General features: G+C 41.8%; 3 protein-coding genes across 9 annotated transcripts in view; 1 reads left to right on the forward strand and 2 right to left on the reverse strand.

The window, feature by feature from the left end:
• Window positions 1–21502, forward strand: part of LOC132911515 (neo-calmodulin-like) — an 85059-nt gene that overhangs the window by 47909 nt on the left and 15648 nt on the right. For 3 of the 7 annotated variants that reach the window (XM_060968212.1, XM_060968214.1, XM_060968211.1), the window contains 2 exons: window positions 4559–4600; window positions 19223–19468. In XM_060968212.1, the coding sequence (XP_060824195.1) occupies window positions 4559–4600; window positions 19223–19468 (288 nt within the window). Of the gene's footprint in view, window positions 1–4558; window positions 4601–19222; window positions 19469–20627; window positions 21303–21502 lie in introns of those variants that run through there. The other 4 variants (XM_060968215.1, XM_060968216.1, XM_060968213.1 and 1 more) reach the window with 2 other exon arrangements.
• Window positions 1–21502, reverse strand: part of LOC132911512 (uronyl 2-sulfotransferase-like) — a 238650-nt gene that overhangs the window by 16708 nt on the left and 200440 nt on the right. The window lies entirely within an intron of this gene.
• Window positions 10281–16022, reverse strand: LOC132911531 (troponin C-like). The gene is made up of 5 exons (XM_060968235.1): window positions 15905–16022; window positions 15556–15574; window positions 14382–14525; window positions 11680–11928; window positions 10281–10578 (listed from the first exon to the last, which is right to left on the reverse strand). The coding sequence occupies exons 1-5, from the start codon at window positions 15905–15907 to the stop codon at window positions 10550–10552; spliced, it is 444 nt and encodes a 147-aa protein (XP_060824218.1). The 5' UTR covers window positions 15908–16022; the 3' UTR covers window positions 10281–10549.

A 21502-nucleotide genomic window follows, 5' to 3' on the forward strand; every position in this document is an offset into this window, starting at 1 on the left:
TAAAAAAGTAGGCCTCGCGTCGGAGAAAAAATTCCGGACGAATTTAGAAAAAAAATCTTATCGAACGTTATCGTCTTTGGCACGTAGATGCGGCCAAATGGCGGTCTCCGTCTAACCGTTCAAAGTTCAGCCGCAACCAATGGGCATTGGGTAGAGTCAGAGCCAACCAGGGGAACGATAAGAAAGTTCATTACGAGGTTGTGTCCTATCGAGGACCGGAAATTAAATCCGCCCTTTGCCGGACGACGAACTTTTCCTAAACCCGTTGTTCAAGTGCTCTTCCCCTCGTATATACTCGGTCTTTTTCCGCTTCCTGCTGTCGCCGCTAATTAAGAACCTATCGACGACTGGCAGCGTTATGCCAATCATTCGTAAGTTTGTCGAAAAAGCGGCAGTCGACACGAAACCCGAAACGCGATTTCTTCACTGTCCGACCTACAGACAGCTGTGGCTCTTAATATTCTTAACCCTTAGTTGGTATCGTTGCAGTAAAGTATTTATTTTTCAAGTGTTTTATTTTCTCGAACTATATCTAAAATGATATATATTTTGATATTAAATAATGTAAATTGTAATTGCTTATACGAGCCAAAGATAACAATCAAGGGTTGAACTTGACGCAGACGAGTGAATTTTCCGCGTTTCGGCAGTCCATTGCAACTATATTGTACGCTGGCGACGAAGTACGTTTGTCTGTAAAAACCATACAGGAAAGACATGTCGCTAATTTCTTAATTCTCAATTTGTAGATAACTCGGAAGTGTTTAGATCAAAATGCTACTAGTACGAATATTTCTCATAGCCAACGTGTATTTATATGTACGTACACGACTGTCACGCATCTAATAACGAGCATCATTTTGTCACTGCGAGCGCATTGCTTATCTTCCAATAACCGTGCGTGCTCGCACAAGAGGAAAACCGCTCGTCTGCATCAGGCCTTATCGGAGTTTCTCTGACTTTTTGGTGGATTAGCCAGCGTATCCTCTTGAAAACGCTAAGCCCTAAAGCCTTCAACAACGTGTAAACCAGGCTGGCATATCTCGACGGGGTGGCGTCTTCCATTTTATCTCGTTTATGTCTCGTTTACGTTACTAGGTCGTTTTGCTCGCCGTAACTTACTGTCGTTCGTGTTATCGGCTTGTAGAAACTCTATATGCGCGCTATACATACGTATTTTCCCACTGTCGGGATCCCACGCGTCTATTTTCAAAGAAGCAACGCGAACAAATTATCGAGCGGCTCGCATAGAAGCGAACGTAAAATGAGACGTCGTTAATAATTCAATTATTTAACAACGTTGCCGGCGATACATTTATTCGCAGCAGCTCGTGTCGGACACGGCACATAGCACGCGCCACAAATTATTCCCTAGTTGCGTAATTGTTTTGCAAATTTTCGCTCGGCTCATCCGTGAAAATATTCAGCGTGTCCATCGCTGAACTCCCACGGCGAATATCCAATTATCGAACATTTACGGCTGACTGGAATTCTAATGATCTATGGACTTCAGTGGGCTATGATTGTTGAACAACTCCGAGCTGCCTCGAAGTTAAACGAGTTTCTCGTGTGAGCTTCTCGTGAATAATTAAGAATAATTAACACTTTCACGTCCGGTTGCACCAACGTGTTGTCAAATGCAGATCGAATGGTAATGTCCGGTGACACTACGTTGATATTACTCGCAAGTCGATCGTTACGTAAAGTTTACTTAAAATTTTTTACTAAGCAAACATCGGCTACCGATTGAAGTTATTAGTAGGTTTACGCGGAAAGTAGAGTGTTAAGAAATCTTTGCAAAGGATACATTGAAAATGTTGTTTACGAGAATAACTAATATAGCGTGCATCACAACAACAAAGCAGCCCAAGACATTTTGTTCCAGCACCAAATGAATACTATTAGAAATCGATAGCATCGTGGGTCGGTTTTTTTCACGTTCGCTCACTTTTTAATAAAACTTCAAACGGCACGTGTATATAAAGTTATTCTTTTATTTATTTATTTTCTTAATTAAAATATATCGACGAAGTTTAATAAAAGACTAATAAAACTCGGCACATGTCAAAATGCTTCTCGACCGTACGTTCGACATGACGTTATTAATCAGTGCATTTCAATTTTGCAATAATTAAGCAAATATTAATTACGTGATGTTCGTAAGATCTAGTCAGGTTGAATCTTAAAGCGTTCGATGTCAATCGTCTCTTTTTACCAGACGAATGGCCATCATACACGGCCCTTTCTATCAGAACTTTAATTGGAACAACTTTAAAAAAGGTTTGAGTAATTGCTCTTTGATCGGTCACACTCGTCGAACCTAACTGGTGCTCGAGAACGAGTTCGACTTTGCGCTTTTGAAACTGGCTACGTAACCCGAAATCATTAAAAATTAATCTTGTACAGACCACTCTGATAATTTTATAGATAAATGTGAAATCCTTTTATAAATATTTTAACCGTTACACAATGAATACTGGCACAATCTTTTTCGTGTAGATATTTTCGTGTAGACACGTTTATTACTTTTTAAATTACATTTGTTATTATTCTATGAAATTATATGTACGATTTAATTGTTTTACGAAATTTAAATATTACATAGGGGTAAGAAATCTTTTCAATCTACCCTTCGTCTTATCGCTGTGAAATAAAATATTCGACGTTCGTGACGATAATGATGGAACCTTCGCGAGATAAAAATTAAAACAAACGAACGGTGATGTTTGCCGAATGAAGAAACGAAGAGCGAGAAAGAAGGAAAAATGGAACTACGATTTTCACAGGGTTAATAAGCGTGTAAAGATACGAACGTTAAAATCTCATTCCTCGTTTCGTTACTAGAGCAGATCGAGCAGATTAATTGCGTTTCGACGATCCAATTAACTCATTTGACAGGACACTATTTTAAAAAGGTATTCTGAAGGTTTCATATCGAGCAGAAATGCAATCGAGAGCTCTGTAAAACCAGCAAATTAAGTCTTTCACCAGTCGCGCGTACCGCCTCGTTACCTTTGACGAACGAAACCGCTGTCCAATTAAAACGACAATGCCAACTCTCGAGCAACCGAGTAAGTCGCGGCAACGAAACGTTGCCTTTCTTCTTATTCCGCTTTTCCTTTTCTGAGAAGAGAGAAACTATTGCTCATAACTGTCCACGAAAGATACGCGCATACTATCTGCGATTTATATTCGCAGCGTAAGTTGCCACGAAGCAAGTACAGACAAATTCGTAGAAAATTTAATTTTCTACTGTCCTTTTTTATTCGCCGTATTCTTTGATTCGATATTAATTAAAATTCTTTTAGACGCCCCTTTTGAAATATAAAGTGAAAGATTCGTCTGATCGAAAACATTTGCACGCCACTAGAGCGGTATGATATACATATCGTAACGTTTTACATCGTAAAAGTTATTTGAAGTTAAATTAATACTGTTGAGTTTGGTGGAGAACTTATTATCAAGGACGGTATAATTATCAAAATTGGGATCGGTCGCAAGGCACGTATTAAGCTAATTGGCCTGTAAACATCGAGGAAACTGGCAGGAAGAAACGCGTGCGACAGTTTTCACAAGTTTGAGATTCATGCGGAGAACGCGGCAGCGGTGGAAACGCTGCAAGTACGCGGGAAGTTTAATCTGCACACGTTTCACGAAACGATCGACACGAACCACTTACTTTCTACTTTTTCACGAGATACTATCTTTCTCGCTTCTCCTAAACGCTTTGATTGTACAGAAAAACGAGCTACATATGACTGTGAAAAACACGAAAACTGGCCTCGTAATTGTTCAACACTGAGAACCCACGCTATGCTGTCGTATATGTTCAGTGTGCACTGCTGTTAATACGCTGTACTACCATGATACCGTGTTTACGAATTTGACAAATATCCACGAGTTCAGTTCACGTAATTGCACCAGCAGGGAAGATCCCATTTCGAGAAATAACTTTATACCTTTTATATGGAGTGTCTTATTTCAATCTATAATTACAAATTACTTCTAAATTATTTGATGTGTGGAAAAATGATCGAATGCTTTCGAGGAGACACAATCTGGTGCAATTAGCTTTAATTTTAGTTATATGACTATTATATGACTTCTACGTGATCATTTATAAAAATAACACCAGATCATATCTTCCTCGAAACCATTTAATCCTTCTTGGGACCATTTTTTGGACACAACAAGTAATTCACCAGTAAGTTAAAATTACGTATTATTCAGTATATTACAAGAAACCTCCTGAAAAGTTTAGGTCTGTCACAAAGACATCTTCTCTGCTTGCACGTCGGACCAAAGATTTTTATCGTAACAACGTTCTTTCCCCTGTCTAGGTGTAACGCAACAAACTGACCTAAAAGTATACGCGCATACCCGTAACTCTGCAAATTGTCACAGTCATACTCTTATTCTTCTACTCTCTATACTATTCCGTGTTATATGTAACCACCTTACTATTCTATGTATCTATATTCTATAGCATATCTCTATTTGTACTTTTCCAACTGCAGTGTGTGGTGATTGGTGACCTGTACTGTACTTGTGTTTACAGGCCCGCAGCGCCAGTACAAGTAGCTTTAGAAGCCTGAGCCAGGTACATACCAAAATGACATAATCCACATATAGCTGAGAAATTAGTTAATTACTAGCTATTACTTTTAGCTGGAAATAGCTAGACACTTAGAATCTAGACACTACATGCTCGTGCGTAGATGCGTAGAGTGCGCGCGATCCTCGCGTTCCAATTTCGTGGAACACGACGATTAAACTGTCCAGTTTACATTCTATTACTACGATCATGATCATCGTCGGACCGATTAACGTTTAGAGCGAGACGAACAAACGCGTGGTCGGCCCTAGTTGCGCGATTAATCGACTATAAACGAACGCTTTACTACGGGACAGTGTAAACATTAGGCTGGACTATGACATGGTTTAAAGACCCTTCTAATCACATTTTGCAGATAAATATCCAACTTTAGTACACGGTCATGTATGGTACATGCATGTTGACGGTTTGTTTTGTCTTCCTACATACAGAGACGCAGGAATGGTGAATGAAGCTTGCCGCCCACACGCACACCCTTTCTATACTTATTACGTATATGTATATACATGATATTCCTCACCGAACACCACTCAGTAGATCATGCATGTCTAACTCGCCTGCCTTAGCGTAGGTCACTGATCTATTCGTGCATCCCCTCTCTTTCTTAATCTCTCTTTCACTTTCTCCTTCTTTTCCTTCTTCTTCTTCTTCTTCTTCTTGACACAATTCGCCGGGAGATCTTTATAAAAGGAGTTAACGTAAGTACATAGAGGAGAAAAAAGAGGAAAATAGTCCGATCGGTATTGCGACATGGCTGAGCAATGGCGCTCGATTTGCAAGTAGAATTGGATGTTTCTCGACGAACGCGAGTTTCAACTTCTCAGACTTCGCGTCGCCTTGCTCGATACGGAAGACTCGAAACGGCGACGCGGAGTGTGTTAGGCCGTGAACATACGGCAAGCAATGAACGATGAGATTGGCATTTGGAACATCGGCATTAGCTGTGCCATTACTTGTTTCGTCGCTCCGTATGTTCGCGGCTTTATTCGCGACGCACCGTGATTTAGACGCCGCGTTAATCTCGTAGTATGCGCTCGCTACTTACCCGCGAGCGAAGTTTAAAACAATTGGTCTGATGGCGGAGCAATTACATAATTTTTCTCGAAAGACTCTTTCGATGTTCTCGAGTAGATCGAGAGCTCGGAGAACAAAGGAACCGGAGACGTAAGTCTCTGACTAACGCCTTTTACTCTCATTCCCAGCCGCTCTTTTGACTCGTAATTTATTCTTGCCTCGACTTTTAGTCATGAGTCGGTTCGCCCGTAGCGTTTCTCTTCGACTTTGCATATTAATCACGCGAACCGCGCCTCTTCGAGCTATTTAAACGGGAATCGTTTTATCTCGGAAATACTGGACTGCAATGCGAGCGACGGGGCGTGGTGCCACGGCTGCGCTTTTCGACGCGGATCGAGTCTTCGCGAGATACCTGGTCGCTCGATTTCGAATGGGAAACGACTCTTCGCAGTTTGGAATCTGAAACTCTTGCTGCTGAAACTGAGAGAAGAATATCGACAAACCGCTTAAAGCGGAAGAGTATACCGTCGATGGTGTCATCGATATTTGTCGCTGCATTTCATGGCTCATCCACGGCTGGGCCGATCTATCGTTTCCGTGAAGCCTGAAGCCGGCAGGGCAACGAATTTCTTTCGCCCGATAAAATATACGGGGGCCGGTGTCGTTCGAACAAACCCATTTTCACGAGAGAGCGGGAAGAGACCTCTTTTGGAAACAAATGGCCCGAAAAAGCCCCGGCATCGTAGATTAAGAGAAGAAAATCGGGTGAATGGCATCTAAGGTCCCTCGTTCGGAGCACCCTTCTCGACAAGTAGTCGTCTCGGATATAAAAGCAATAAGAGTTGGTGGCAAGAGTCTTTGAATGTAGCCGGGAAGGCAGTAGGTTTGGGTTGAGGATGGTTCGGGTTGAGAACGACGATCGATAGCTTGCCTGCACCCTCGTCGTCGGTGTTGTCGTGGCCATTCCTTAATTATTAATTGCATTCACCTACTTCTAGTTGCTGTATCGTAAGTGCAGTGACACGTCCCAAGGTCACGAATCCCCATGTTTATTCACTCGATTCTCCTCCTCTCTTCGTCCGTTCGTACAAGCCTTTACACTTACCTCCGACGTTGTCGCGCGGTATTTGCGCGCCTCTTGTCAATGCTCATCGCTTCAACCTCATTGAAGATTCTAGCGACGGATATATACATATACAAGCATTTAGTGTTATATAAAATGTTTCAAAATTTGATTGAACCAGTTACGAGACACGAGTCGTGATTATTATAGTGTTCGCTTATATGAATGAAGCAACGAACAGAGTTCAAGCAGTACTCTTGTAACTTCTACAATATGTACATTTTCAGATTGCTTTCAAACTTAATTAGTATAACCGTGATAGTCGAATCTCGTTATAGCGCTAATGAAATATCAAACTGTTTCGTATAACACGCATAATACACACATTCATAACAGATTTCTAGAACTGTTAGGATAATTTCACGAGTCACTGTAAATCTGACATACTCGACGATTACTGTAATGCTCCCGCTAAGTGTTCCAAAATATTGAACCGCGTTCCTGGGAATGCACTCTACGTTGCTCCAACGTTGCATTCCTCTATAATTTTGATAAATCAAACGTACAGCCGTGAGTTGGCACCTGCTGTACACCGGGGCAGTTCCCTCGGGAATATGTCGAATACCCATCACTCTCGATGACACGCGTCGATCTATCGATACGATTTAATCGACTGCTACTCTTCACGCCTCGATGACTGCTCACCCGTGAACGGTGGCTGCAAAAATGTTCTTTCACGTTGGAATAGTACACGTCGTTCGGCGAGCAGCGACGTGGAAAAGTCGTATAAAACACTGAAAATAGAAACGTAACGACTTTCGAGGTATACGAACACAATCTAGGTCGCACTTATTGTAATTGCTCTTCAGGGTTACATTATACTTTTCCTTTTGTTGCCCCGTGTAACGAGACTCGGCGCTTTTTCGTAACAAAACGCGCTGCAAACGATTTTCACGTGAACTTTAAACGTTCGCAAACGCTTGCAACGACCGTCTTTAACTTTGGTTAACTTCTGAAAAATGTACGCAAACGTAGTACAGTCGACTTGACCAAAATTTTGCTTTGGGAGAACTGATTTAGGAGAATACCCATTAAAGAAACGATCAGTTGACTAAAAACTAAAAGAAATTGTAACATCTTTGTTGAAACATTTTTATTCCTGTTTGATATCAACCCTATGTGCGCAAACTGAATCGTTTATGTCCACGTTTAAACTTTTACCGTTTTAGGGTTTGAAAAAATCAGAGAAAATGGGTGTACACTATTCAACATTTTACAGAATCGTGCAACCAATTTTCAGTCAAATATTGAGGTTTCTCAAAAAGAGACAAAGATTTGGGAATGAAATTTCGATGGGATCATCGGGTTGTCTATACGGAGGGTTAATATTCCTAATAAAAATAGAAATAAATTATCCTCGTAGGAAAATAAAATTATTCGGCTTTCCAAAGGATTCGATTATCGCGTGTCACGATTAGTCCGGATAACCAAACTTTCACTGTAGCTCCACCTTATTTGACTCGGTTTTGAACCACCTCCGATGCCCGTCGATACATCTGCATCGCTCCTTTGAATCTTCGATATATTTTTACGCGACCTACCAATCCTCCGGATCATCTACTAGCTAGGTTATAGCTTTTCAAGGACGGTTGCAGTCGGCCCCAATTATTGATCCTTTGAAAGCGGCTTCCGGGTCTCGCTCGCAAACACTCGGACAAAACTTGAGTGGGTGAAACAGCCGGGTCCGGACCTGGAGCCGTGGCGGAGTCCTGTGTGGAGAGAGGAACGAGAGAGCCGACTAAAATGGAAGGAAGCAAGTCGAAGGGGCAAAAGCTGAAAGCGGAGCATGAGTGACGGGTGGCAATGGGTGTTTCTGAACGTTCTCACCGGATCCTCGACTCCTCGCTCTCACGCTTTTCCCAATCTTTCGGAGACAATTCTGACTTCCAGATCTCGAGATCGATCGGCCAAAATTGCTCTGTCAAGAAACCAGATTATCTTCGTTGTTCTGACGTCTATAACCTTAGTTTCCATTGGTTTGTCTTGATGTCTATTACATTGGTTTTCTTAATGAGAAACTATCAAGGATTATGATAATACAGTGGTTCGTAATAAAAACGATCCTCGTCACTTACGTAACACTTTCTAGTTGTCAGAAATAGGACACGATACATACGGTGGGATCTATCTATATTCTGACTTACTGTCGAATGAAAATTAACTGGTTTTATAAAAACAACCTTCAAAGTAGTTTCCTATCGTAATAGCTTTTGTCAAATGAACAGAGTTATTGCTGCTGGTAAGATAGTTGTTTTAAAGTATACGGAATCGTTGTTTTCTTAAGCGTTCACACGTATCGACGTAATTTTCTTTGATAACAGCGCTTGAAGGAAACGTAGTTCAAATGACGGTAGGTTGTTGACTTTGGAAAGTTCATAACTTCATGATTTATGAATCGATATAATGGAAAACTGAAATTGTTGGATATTTTAATTTCAGATGACATCCACAGCCGAAGAAAAGATCAAAGGATCGAGGCTTGTTTTTGACAATGAACTCTTCAATTTCTCTCACTGCAAATGTCATCTTTCATATATCATTCATTTGGAGTAGCCCGTAAAGGTCAGTCTACCATCACCAATTTCCAAGCTGGAAAAACCAAAGGTTCGAACTGCTAGGTAATCGTAATCACCGGTGAAATCCTATCCATTGCCTATACTGTATAACCTCGATAGTCCGGCTGATATATGCAGAACGCGAAGCTATAAAGTATAGAGACCTCGACCTTGCCGCGAGTCGATGCCCGAGTTGATCGAATAAGTGGCCTTCACGGAATTCGAACACGATCCTCCTGCACGCTCAGCGATTTGCTCGCCGGAGATCCTTGATGAATATCCCATACAAGTTTGCCGCTTTTAAGGAGACAGGAAATTATTAGGCGCGTCGAGCTACGACCATCTAACGGGTGTCGGCTAAAATTTAGAAATACGACCTGTTCGTGCCATGACACGTTATGACACGCGAATTATACTTCGAAAAGGAGCTGTCATTTCAGTGGGCGTGCTTTCAAGCACATTATTAAGCTTCGGCGGGGCCTCAATCAGATTGGTTAAGTTAAGTGACTCGGGTCCTCTTGCACAATAATCTATCAGTTAATAACGTTAACGAATCGACAAGCCGCAGGTTAGAGGCTTTTTTCTTTATAATTTTACAAATTTATATTTATATTTCACGTGGAATGATAGGATAATTTGTCACTCGTGAAACTTGGTTGTAAAATTTCATATGATTTATTATAAAACTTATCGTTATTATATAAGAAGATCTATCGGTACTAGTGATTTATGAGTTGTAAAATCCCGCTAATAATATTAGTTCAATTGTGCAAGAGAGCCCTGAACCTTAAAAAGAATCGGTTTCACGGTTTCGCAGATGTCCATTCATCATACGAACTGAAGAATAATGGCCGTTCACCGATTGCTGTGTGCTGCTATAACTTACGTCGATCATTTGACGTTGAGTATCAAACAAACTCGAATAGCGTTTCGCCGTTTTCGATTGGAGCGGAATAAAAATGGTCTTCTCGTACGGTCGGTAAAGGCAACGTTTAATCGGATACTTAATGATTTCGGTACACTGTGAGCGAACAAACGCGCAGGAAAAAAATGATGTTCGATGAAGTCTCGTTGATCCCTTGCTCGTTTTTGACCGAAATGAATAATGTGTACCCGACTTTCTCCCGTGGAATTTCAATTTCAAGAGAGAGAGAGAGCTCCTCGTCCACGATTAATGAGAGTATCGTAGGAAGAAAATGCAGGCGTTCCTTTCACGCGAGATGGTGAATTTTCTGCTGGAGCTTAATCGCCGGTCATCATCTCCATGAATTCTGCAACACAAAAATTAACAAGATTAGCTTTCACGCTACGATGTAGTCGAATGATGCTACATGTGTGGTCATTAAAAAATTCCATTTTGATCCACTTGCTACTAAAATTTGTTTTCCTTCGCTGTAAAGATTGACGATGATATACGCTTCGGTCATAAATATTTCGATGCGATTCTACTCTTCTTATTTTATAGTATGAGGCGACTGGGAATAACTAAAAAATAAAAAATACTAACTGCCTTCAATTTGAATTGAACGTCGGTAGAATTGCTTCGCGGTAACATTAAAAATGTCAAAAATTAAAGAATGTTTTTTTTTCTTTTAAAATTGACGGATGCCTTCCCATTGCCTATTTCTTTCGGTATAATCGAAGAAATTAATTACGCAGCAGGGATAATCAAGAAGCTTCGTTCGATGAAAGGGAGAGAGATCACGTTCAGCTGATATCTCTTTACAAATCTTATTTCCGGTAAGGATTCGTATCGTCGACAGACGCGGGATAAGCCGAAATATTATTGCGAGGTAGTCCTTTTCATTTCGTCACAGCGCCAAGAAAATGCTTCTCCTGGAAAGCAAGTAGGTCGTATCCTTGATCCTTTATACGGCCTCCTCGGACTTTTTTGAAAGAAGCTTTGGAACGTTGGTATTAAGACGTTCAAGGTTTAATCAAGCCCTCGTACAAACCATCGTAACGACCTCCATAGATAGGAGAAGCTAGTCGAAAAGTTCATGTTGCCAATATCGTAACCAGTTTTTCGAATCGCATTGGGAGATTTTTGTAACAAAAAAGGCATCATGCGTAATTAATACATTCTATGGTTAACAATTTCACAAATTTGGTAATCACTTCTCCGTATTAAATCTCCTGATGGTGCTCTTATTTTGAAATCGATGCTGCAATAGTAATTCCCTCAACTTCGACAGGATTTTGACAGAAAAATTTTCCAAGCCAACAGGATAGTTCTTATCTAACTTTTTGAAGTTGTTCGATTGTATGAAACAAGTAGCGATTGCAGTGTTTTGACTCGTGATGTAAAATTTCTTGTATCGAGGGCCACGCGAACGACAGAATAGGATAATTTGAGGAAACGTGATACTCACCATCAAAGTCAACCGTGCCAGAGCCGTCGGTATCTATTTCAGCGATCATGCCGTCCATTTGATCGGGTGTTATCTGATCATCCAGAGCTGCGAGGATCTCCCTGAGAGAGCTCGTTGGAATGTAACCGTTACCCTCCTTGTCGTAAAGCCTGAAAGCCTCTTTTAACTCCTTCTGCAGGGCCTCGTCGTCCTCCTCTTGGAAGTGGCAGGCCACCCGATAGAAGGAGTCGAAATCTAATTTTCCGCTACCTGAAAGCCCAACCCAGGCCACGATTAAAAAAAAAAATCCATCTCCAGATACTGTTCTCTCCTTCGAGGCAATTCATCGACAGTGTAAACAAGCTTCTCTCAGCCTCCTTTCCGATTCCGTTTCGCGGTCGCTTTTTCATCGATGGAAAAATATCCGAGACCATATACTTGGTAGCCTTCCAAACGCTTGCCGGGAATAAATTTCAAATTTATATCGGTCATCGAAATATAATTCTCATCGATCGACTAAGTTTGTGGGCGTGGATTTAGAGAAAAGAGAGCGGCGGTCTCTTGTGTTATGGGGGTGGACGGGAGTTCGAACAACTTTCATTTCATAGAACTTTCATGGAACCTTCCGCAGCGTTCGAGCTGCATGTGGTGATCGCTGGTTGCCTTCGTCCGAGTTTTATAACAAAGTACTAGCTATTGAAAAAATACGTAGAAACTAGAATGAAAGTTGAAATTCGATGAATCACTGCCAACAGAGGACATCGTTTAATTATGACACGCTGATTTTCATCAAATTTCGCAAATTCATACTACGGATAAGAATATTCAACGCCTTTTAACTTTCATCTACGAGAACTGGCTATGAAAAAGTAGCTTTCGAGGCTCGAGGTTGCAAACACATCTTTTGGAATATCTCAAAACCTATCAACGAATAATGAGTCACAACTCTCAATGGATAAAACGAATCTCTAAGTTTTATTTCCTTCGTCGATTTGACATTGAAATTTGTATAATTCCCAAATTAATTATGAATACCATTTGGCATCCGAAACCACTAAATTTCTATCTCTTGAAAACAATAATTATTCTACGTGTACCATAAATCATTCGGTCGAAACCCTTAACATCTAACATGAACGGAGTATTTGGAGTCGACATCGACGTACAATCGTACAGAGCGAACGATATCTGCATAATAATGCGTGCTGATAAAGCTAGGATAAAGGATGCGATGTCAGCCACGAGCATTGTCTCGATTTCCGAAGCAATTCGACGGGCTTACGGTAATTCCTTTCGGGCGACTTGGTGTCACAGATCGACGTTACGGTTAAGTATACTTCGTTCGAAGGTTTTAGAGGCAAACACGGTGGCTGAAATAGTTCTATCGCAACTTTTACTTGTATCGTGGCGACAACCGGGAGAGAACTGGCCAAGTTCTATTTGCCCGAGATTCAATTAACGTAAGTCCTCGTGCAACGATTCAATTTGCAAATATTTTTTTTTTTGTTTCATTGCTTGTTGCAAGAGTTCGCTCGATGGCAATTGAGACTACCGATAGGCTTTTAAATGGCATATCGTGATTTCGAGTAAAAACTTACATCTGTTGATGGCACAATCGATCGATGAAAGACATGCAACTTTGTTCGTTACAATTTTTGAGCAACACCTTGGACACTTTGACACGTTGGAAAAATACTCATCGTGTCAATAATCGTATCACTCGAAGGTTAATTTTTATAGACACCACAAAATGAACGAGTTTTTAAATAGTTTATTCTTCTTGCAATCCAACGGTATAAATTCTTTACGATCTAAAGTTCCCACCAAGGTAATAATTCGTAGAGCTTTTAACAATTTCCTAACAACTTCGCAGCTCTACTTCGTTGTTCTATAAGCGTCTTACTACTTCCTAGAGAGAGTGTAATTCGTTTCCAAATGCCAGACCAAAAGGTTAGCCACTACTTTTAAGTTAGTCGGCTCTTTGAATCTTTTCTCGGATATTCACGCGTGGATAAGAATTCTTTTGAGGGACGCACTGTCTGATTTGTTCCGGCGGTGACTCGATATATACGCGAATAGCGAAATACGAAAAAGTAGGCTGAAGGAGGAAGCTCCGCCTCGACCCAATTCTTTTTTGCTGTAAAAAGGAGCCTACGACGAGACTTGGCGGAAGATATCTCCGTAGAAATCCTGAAAGGGACCATTCTTCCTTTTGAAAAACTAGTCAAAAGAAATCTTAACGTAGATATCAACGTATGATATCCGCCGTTTGAATAAGCCTGCTGATAAAAGAGAAAATTATCGCTAGGTAGCCTCTTTCGATTATTTCGCTCTTGTACGAGTCCATAACGTCGAGCAATCACCTAGAAACGACGGCACAGAAATAGGGACTAGGGTATAGGCAGCGCCATTAAAATGGACTAGCAAAACTTAAACGCTGCGTGAAACAAATACTCCGAAACTGCGGAGCCCTGGGAAAAGTTTCCACGCGTTCGCGTCACTTAGCTTTCGTTACCTACACACGTGTTTCCCCGTTTTCTCAGCCATTATATCATGAATTATTTGGCCCCGTTCGGTCGAACGAAGGCATCGATCCGCGGAGCACCAATGTCGTTCCAAAAATTGCTATGAAACTCGCGAAAAATGCAATAGAATCGGAACTTTTGTTGCGTTCCAAATGCCCGTTACGTAAAAATTCGTAAAATCGCGATATATATAAGTACCTTCTTCGTCTTCTTGTTTGAGTAGCACCTCGAGCTCGTGATCGTCGAAAGTGTGCCCTAGGGTGTTGAGGATTGTTCTTACTTTTTCCTTCTCGATCCGACCAGACTTCGTTGAATCGAACATGGAGAAGGCTCTCCTGAGCACTGTAAAATATAACGAATCATTGCTTCTGTATCTCTTATCGTTTATTTCGCTGTTATCTTGTTGGTGTACAGTAACTGAAAGTATTCATACGATTGCCGTAGGAAATTAAGCGCACAAATTAATTTCGTTGAATATTTTCCCTTATTGATATAATGGTAATTTATACACTTGTGTAATTTGAAATATATATGTAGCAAATATCTTCTAGCTTTCAAACTCTGTTTGATCTGTAATCGGATCTTATTGCAGTGCTAATGAAATTTCAATGTATTTCGTATAACACACGTAATATAATTCATCAGAGGTTTCTACGAATGTTCGTACCGTACTAATGTTACATCCGTAAGCTACTGTACGTTGAAGGCGCAGGAGAGAAGAAGAAAATTTCAGGCATCTTTCATATCTTCTGAAAAATTCTGGACCCGTAATCGAAAGGCATCGGTGCTTCTATTTACTTAACTGTATTTATTTACACGGTATGCCAACGGCGTATATTAAAATAACGAGGCCAAGTAAATCAGCGGTTTATTTCGCGATACAGAGTTGGATTGCGCAATCGGAGCGCCACGTAGTACCGTGACGCGTTCCGAAACTCTGTGGATAGAACGACGGAAAAAGCGTGGGCGGAAACGAGAAGACAGGAGGTGTAACATTTTTAAGAAATTCTCGCGTATGGACTACGGTGTTGTTCGGTCGTCGCCGCGATAAATCGATTCGATTTGGCAAAGGTTCGTAATCCGGTCTGGCCACGTTGAAGCGACAAATCTTAATGAACAACCGTACGCTGGAAGGGGAAATAGTCCTTTGAAGTCCCGATGCCTCGCCAATGTAAAATACAGACCAGCTGCGACCTAAATCTTAAACATTCTCGACCTTCTTTCGACGAATAAACCATACTTGTTGACGCGTCTGGGATTTAACGAAATGCCGGCGCTGTATGCGCAGTGTCTATTTGTGCGAGCGGAATTCCGTTCCACTTCATTTTCGTCAGTTACGGCCGAGGAAGTTCGCCTGCTCGGTTTTACTTACTTTTCAGCTGTTCGTCATCCTGAAACAAAGAAGAAATAACGTTTCGATACAATTTCACTGTTGATGGTACACGAGAGAAACACTTTTCGTTAACTGGATCCTATTCACTTTAGAAACGGCAGGCCGATCGAACGAATTTTGATAGAGTTTCTTGTTCGAGATTTAATTCTCTGTCTGTCAATTACTTCCGATATGGAAAATCGATCATAGAATCGCTGGCGTTGCGCCAAACTGCTCGATTTTCTGCCGTTTCGATACAGAATCCTCCAATCAATGCGTGCCCATGCAACAAACGTCACCAAGTACCGCGATTTTGTTTCTACCCCACTTAATTAACAAATTGACTAACCATCTTCGACGGTTTCAATCTTCAACTGAGCACGATGCGTGTGTCCCTTCGTTCTTCCACACTAATGGTTTATCCGCACTGGATATCTTTTATAAGCTCAGCTAGAACGCATGGTAGGGGAGGTGAAGAATTTCTCTCATCCCTTCCTGCGAACTATCGAAATTCACAGCTTCTCACAGCGCAGACAGACGACGCCAATTCTCGCTGCTATAATGCTACCTACGATTCGCCGTGTAAACGGTTAAGTAACATGATTGAAATCACCACCTAATTTCAAGGCCGTCTATCATTTACCCTAAAGTCTTCGATCGTATGTCCATCAACTGCGCGTTATTGTACGTCAAAATTTCTACACGCGTCTATGAGGAAAAATATTTCATTCGTTCTGATCAAATGGAATTATTCGAGACTGCCTGAAATGAAGAACAGGGTTATCGGTGTTATTTGCGTTAAAGCGTTTCCTGTAAAAAATTTACTACGTGCGATAGAATGTAGGATACGCGATATATAACGGAAAGAATATTATTTAAATCACAGTTATACGATTGTTTTCTATATGCTTGTGAAGGCCTGCCAAAAAGTTTGAGGGAAAAAGCAATAAAATTTTCGTAGACCGCAAACGTGTTGCGAGGAGGCGGCCGAGAACACAGCGGCAGCCAGTGCAAAGAAGTGGGGGTGCTGCTATTTCAAAACATTCCAGACTATGATACTACTGCTTTCCATTCAACCACCACATCGTCCAACGCAATATATCGCCGATTCTTTTTACTGGTTACTAAGAAATTTAATATCCTCGAGACCTCGTGAATTCATGGAATTATTCTTCGAAAGAATTATCCGATACTGGCGCCTTATGCGATCGAACGAAATTGGGCAGTAAACGAAATTGTATCCGACCTACGTTGAGCTATCGACCGGAAGATGATTAAAATTCCTCTCGTTAAAATTCATGGTACAATTCATTCAGCAGCCAATGATATTTATTATCGTTCTTCGTCGACGTATAGCAGCCTGTAGTAAAGATTGCGTAACAGTGTAACCTGACGCATCGTAGCGTAGAGAAGAACTTTATTATTTCACGTCGAGTATGGTAAACGGTAGCAAAGTGCAGTTCTTACTGCGTTTTTTCGGTCTGCCCTCGCCAGTGATATAGTGCTTTTCGTAAGAACGCGGTAGACGGCAAACGCTATAATTATCTTGTCAGTCCCACCCACGCAGGGCATGCCATCTCTCCACTGAATTATTATTTGAATAAACTGGCGATATTTTTAGAATGTCCAATACCAATTGAGAGTCGCTCTATATTTATACCTGAGCCTACCTTACCGAGTAATTGGGCGAACGGTCGACGAACTTGCGTTAAGCCTTTCATTCCGTTAAGTGCTCCCTATGGATCGTTCACATTCTTCGATCTATTAAAAAATATCTGAATTCTTCGGCGAATCTTCCACATTTATTTTTATTTCAGCTTTGGTTTTCCAACCTTTCATTCCGAATGATCGTGTAGCCCAGATTTTTTTCGGCTTCCTTTTAACGTGACCAAGGTTCTTCCTCTTGGCCTCGATGGGGCATTACGTGTAGCTCGATCGGCAGTTTGTATCAACTAACTCGATTTATTTTCTCCCGGCGGACATCCGCGCCATCGGAATCCGACTTGGTTCCAGAGATTCGAATCTGCTCGATTGTTCGTCGCAGGAACGAAGGGGCAGTTTGCAGGCTCCTATCATCCGTTTATTCCGCGATAACGACGATATTCGATTTACAGATTCGGACCGTTTTCGATCTATCGCATTTGCAATATCTCCCCGAAGGTTTTTCAAACGAGATTGTACCATCGGTGGTCATTTCTACCCGCACGTGTTTATCAATCGTTGCTGGCTCGATTGTTACGCCGGCGATCTTTATTCGAGGGCGTAAAACAGGAACAAAAGGAATGGATTCCTATTGAGATGTTGCAATCAAACGGATAAACGAAAACGTGTCAGGTAATTAATTCCCAGTGGAAAAGCAGGCAAGAAACTAAAGGCGAGACTAGTTGGCGTCGATGATCTAAATCTCGGAAAGTACCATGGACCGTTCTATTGCGTGTCATTAGCAGAGATCCGAGAACAATGGCATGGGATGTACCTCGACCTCGAAACGTTGACTCGACGCTTAGTCAAATTCTTTGCCGGTAATTAAAGATATTGTTCATCCTGAGACTTTAGATTTTTATCTCGGCGGGAAAAAACGAATTTTTATTCGGATCAGAGAGAATTGCAGACTCCTCGATTATTCCAGAGCTCGTTTCTCGTTAGCCGTCGCCCGTATTTTCCACCTCTGTGCCACAACTATCTCTGTCCGAACGTATCGGAAAACCTTTTTTCGATTAAATCATTTCACCGAAATACTGAGAGACAGATTTGTTCCCAGATTAAACGACTAATTGTAAAATGTGGACAAAAGGTTGCAATAATTACGAATCACGGTTTGCTCGATCTGTGATACGAAAGACGCTCTATATAGTTCGACTTTGATGTATATGCAAGTTGCATCGATTGCATCTCGCGAGAAGTTGTGTCTCGAAAAGAGATTTTTCAGTGAACGCATAAAAATTCAGACTGATCGGACAGTCCGCATATTTTTGTATAGACAGATCGGAAAGGTAGATGGAGAGGTGAAGGGCATCAGAGATAACTTTGTGAAGAGGACAAAAGAGATTCGTGAACAGCGATGGCCCAGTTTCGCTTTTGGCTATAACAGCGAACTGTGTGCTCGATAAACAACCGTTATTTTGCAATTCCTAATGTTCATTTTGCCCGCGTCCTGGCGGAGCTCGTAAATTCACGAAGTGTTTCCCCGCGAGTAAACGCAATTGCCAACGACCGTCTTCGAGATTGTCCCTCGAGCCGATGCTCTACAGAATTTTGATCCTTCTAATTATATCGCCTGTTTCAGCAAGAGAATATTCACCACAGAATATTCTCACGATTGCTCTCGTTGCAGTCCAGTTGAAGGTCGATGCGGGAGTTGTTCACGCGTCCGAGTAATTAAACTCGGAGGAGGAATTATATAAGCACGTAATAACATTCGTTTAAAAGTAGCGGAGCAAAGAGAGAAAAAAAGAGGATGAATTTCAGCGTGACCTCGCTTCCCGATAATTTAATTCCCGTTCGATACGACTGAGGAGAACAATTCGAACGATGCTGCGCTTTGATTACCCTCGAAATTCCACCGATTCGTTTAAGTGAGAAGAAAAGCGCGGCACACGTCCAATAGAAGTATCTTTGTTATCGATAGTCAAGAGATCTAACAGTGGTGTTTTATTTCCGATAATAGGCTCGCAACAAACCAGCAGATGGAGTAGGCCATGTGAATCAAAAGGGCTCGACAGGTCAAAAAGCGCCATTGACAGCCGGGCAGAAGGTGGCGCCTGGTGCGAAAGTTGCAGCGAAACCAGCTCAGAAACCCTCTGCTCAAAAGGGACAGGTTAAGGTTACGCCAAAAGCAGCTTCCGTGAAGACTGGGAAGAATAAAAAGAAGGGTCAGAGGCAGCAGTACGACCTTATCGTCACCATAAATCTGGTGAGTAAGAATAATTTCTCTCCGGAGCGTTTAGTTGCAAGCGTCAGCTGCAGTAGAAACGGGCAATCGTAGTCAGACGCGCCGCGTTTTACTCTACCGACTAGACAGCGCGCAGTAGAAACGGACTGTCGTCTACTAGACGCGTCTGATCTAGACCTTCCTTCTCCATTAGATGGTAGCACAGGTCGTAGAAGAAAAACGTTCCGAAAAAGCTGTATTTCTATCACGCTATCGTATCTTGTATGTGGATCTTCTTTTATTTATAAGCAGATAGAATTGAGAAATAGGTGGTCATTTAACATCCGCGCGTGTCGCAAGCAAAGGTTAATTCATTGACGCAAGAGATACGATCGAATAGAACGCGGAACGAGTTTTCCATTATCTAAATTGCCTTCGTGTATCGTTATTTTCAAACGCGGGGCGCCAGTGTTTGTATCAATACGGAACGTCCGTAAAAATAACCGTTGCGGCTGCATTTTAAGATATTCACACGTGCGACAAAGCAGGTCAGGGTGTCCGTGATTTTTCGTCGCGACGCTCCAGAAATAGTATCAGACACTTTCACCTTCTCCCTCGAGAAACTATACTTTCGCTGAGAAAGACAAATACCATATTAACGAAATACCGATTACGTTTGTGGATAATAGGTAGGCATTATTTTGAGTTCAAGAAACTTGATTCTCATTGGCAAACGGAACACTGTACCAGTACGATTATGCAAGACCGACATCGTCCAAAGTTAGATCCTGCAAAATATTTGCCGCCATCTCCGTAATTGCAGTCGATGTCCGTTTAAATCATTGTTGATTCAGTAGACTAGGCGTGCCTTACTATTGGCAACCAGCGTTACTAGAGTCCTTTTAGTCGAGCAATCGTGAACAGGTGTAAAGCGAATCGCGCGTAAAGGTACTCGCCTTCGCGACGACGAACGAGCATACATCCTTCCCCATTTTCGACAATCGTGTTTTCGGGAACGCGCGTCGTTTGACAAACAGTGCCACCAACGCGAACAACTTGCCATTAACGAAACAGGACGAAGGAGGAAAAAGGATGGAGTGCGAAGTAAACGAGGAAAGAACTGCCAACCAATGGTCGAAGTCCACTGACAAGTTAAAAACAGCCGAAGGTTGTCGAAAAGCTCGCACTCTGCCCTAACTCGAATAATGCGATCGTAGATAGTTACGAGTATCAGTTTTGTGGTTCGTTCGAGCTGACGCGAATGGCCAGCTTCAGGTCTTTGACTCTACTGCACTCGTTTACGATGCGGAATATGATTTATCGCGGATGCACATTGAAAAGTTGATTGCGGTGAGAATTAAGCTCGCGTAGGACTACACGTGACATGGCGTTCGGGAGGGGAGAATCAAAATGAATTCGTGACGAGACGAAGGATCCGGCGGCACCAACAAGCGGTGACGTTACCGCTCGCTAGTCCATAAATATTATTTGTGTTCGGTCCTGTAGTCGCGCTAGTTCGATTGACGCGTGGCAGCCTCTTCGCAACGAGGGACAGAAATTTATTCGTGCGACGAGAACAAGCTTGGGCGAGGCTTTGTTTCTGCGTCTCTTATTTTAAAAGGCTCGAGTGAAATTAAAGAGTTTCTTTAGAGAATCTGAAAAAACGAAACATCGTTCACGGAATACCTCCATTGTCGGGGACAAATGTAAATTTAAAAAGTGCCTTGTAGAGAGCCAGCTGCGATCGTGTTAATCGGTAAAATTAGTGCACGCGATCGTCCTCGATATGGCAGACGCGGAGGAAAAGTACACAACCGCTTATGGAAAACTGCGAAGATTGACGAGTACCATAGATGGTCAGATTCGACAAATAAGCGTGAGTAACGATTGCATTCGAACTACGCTTTCAACCCTGTGATATTGGAATTTATTATGCTTCGATCTTGCTTTCATTTTAATGAGAGCAAAGGACTATTAATATTCTAAGAGAATCTTTAACACGGAATTGGAACGAGTAGTAATACATATTAATAACGAGTGAAGCTCTCAGAAATCAAAGATCCGCTCCACTTCTTG

This window comes from Bombus pascuorum, chromosome 10, assembly GCF_905332965.1.
Source record: "Bombus pascuorum chromosome 10, iyBomPasc1.1, whole genome shotgun sequence".
Taxonomy (NCBI): domain Eukaryota; kingdom Metazoa; phylum Arthropoda; class Insecta; order Hymenoptera; family Apidae; genus Bombus; species Bombus pascuorum.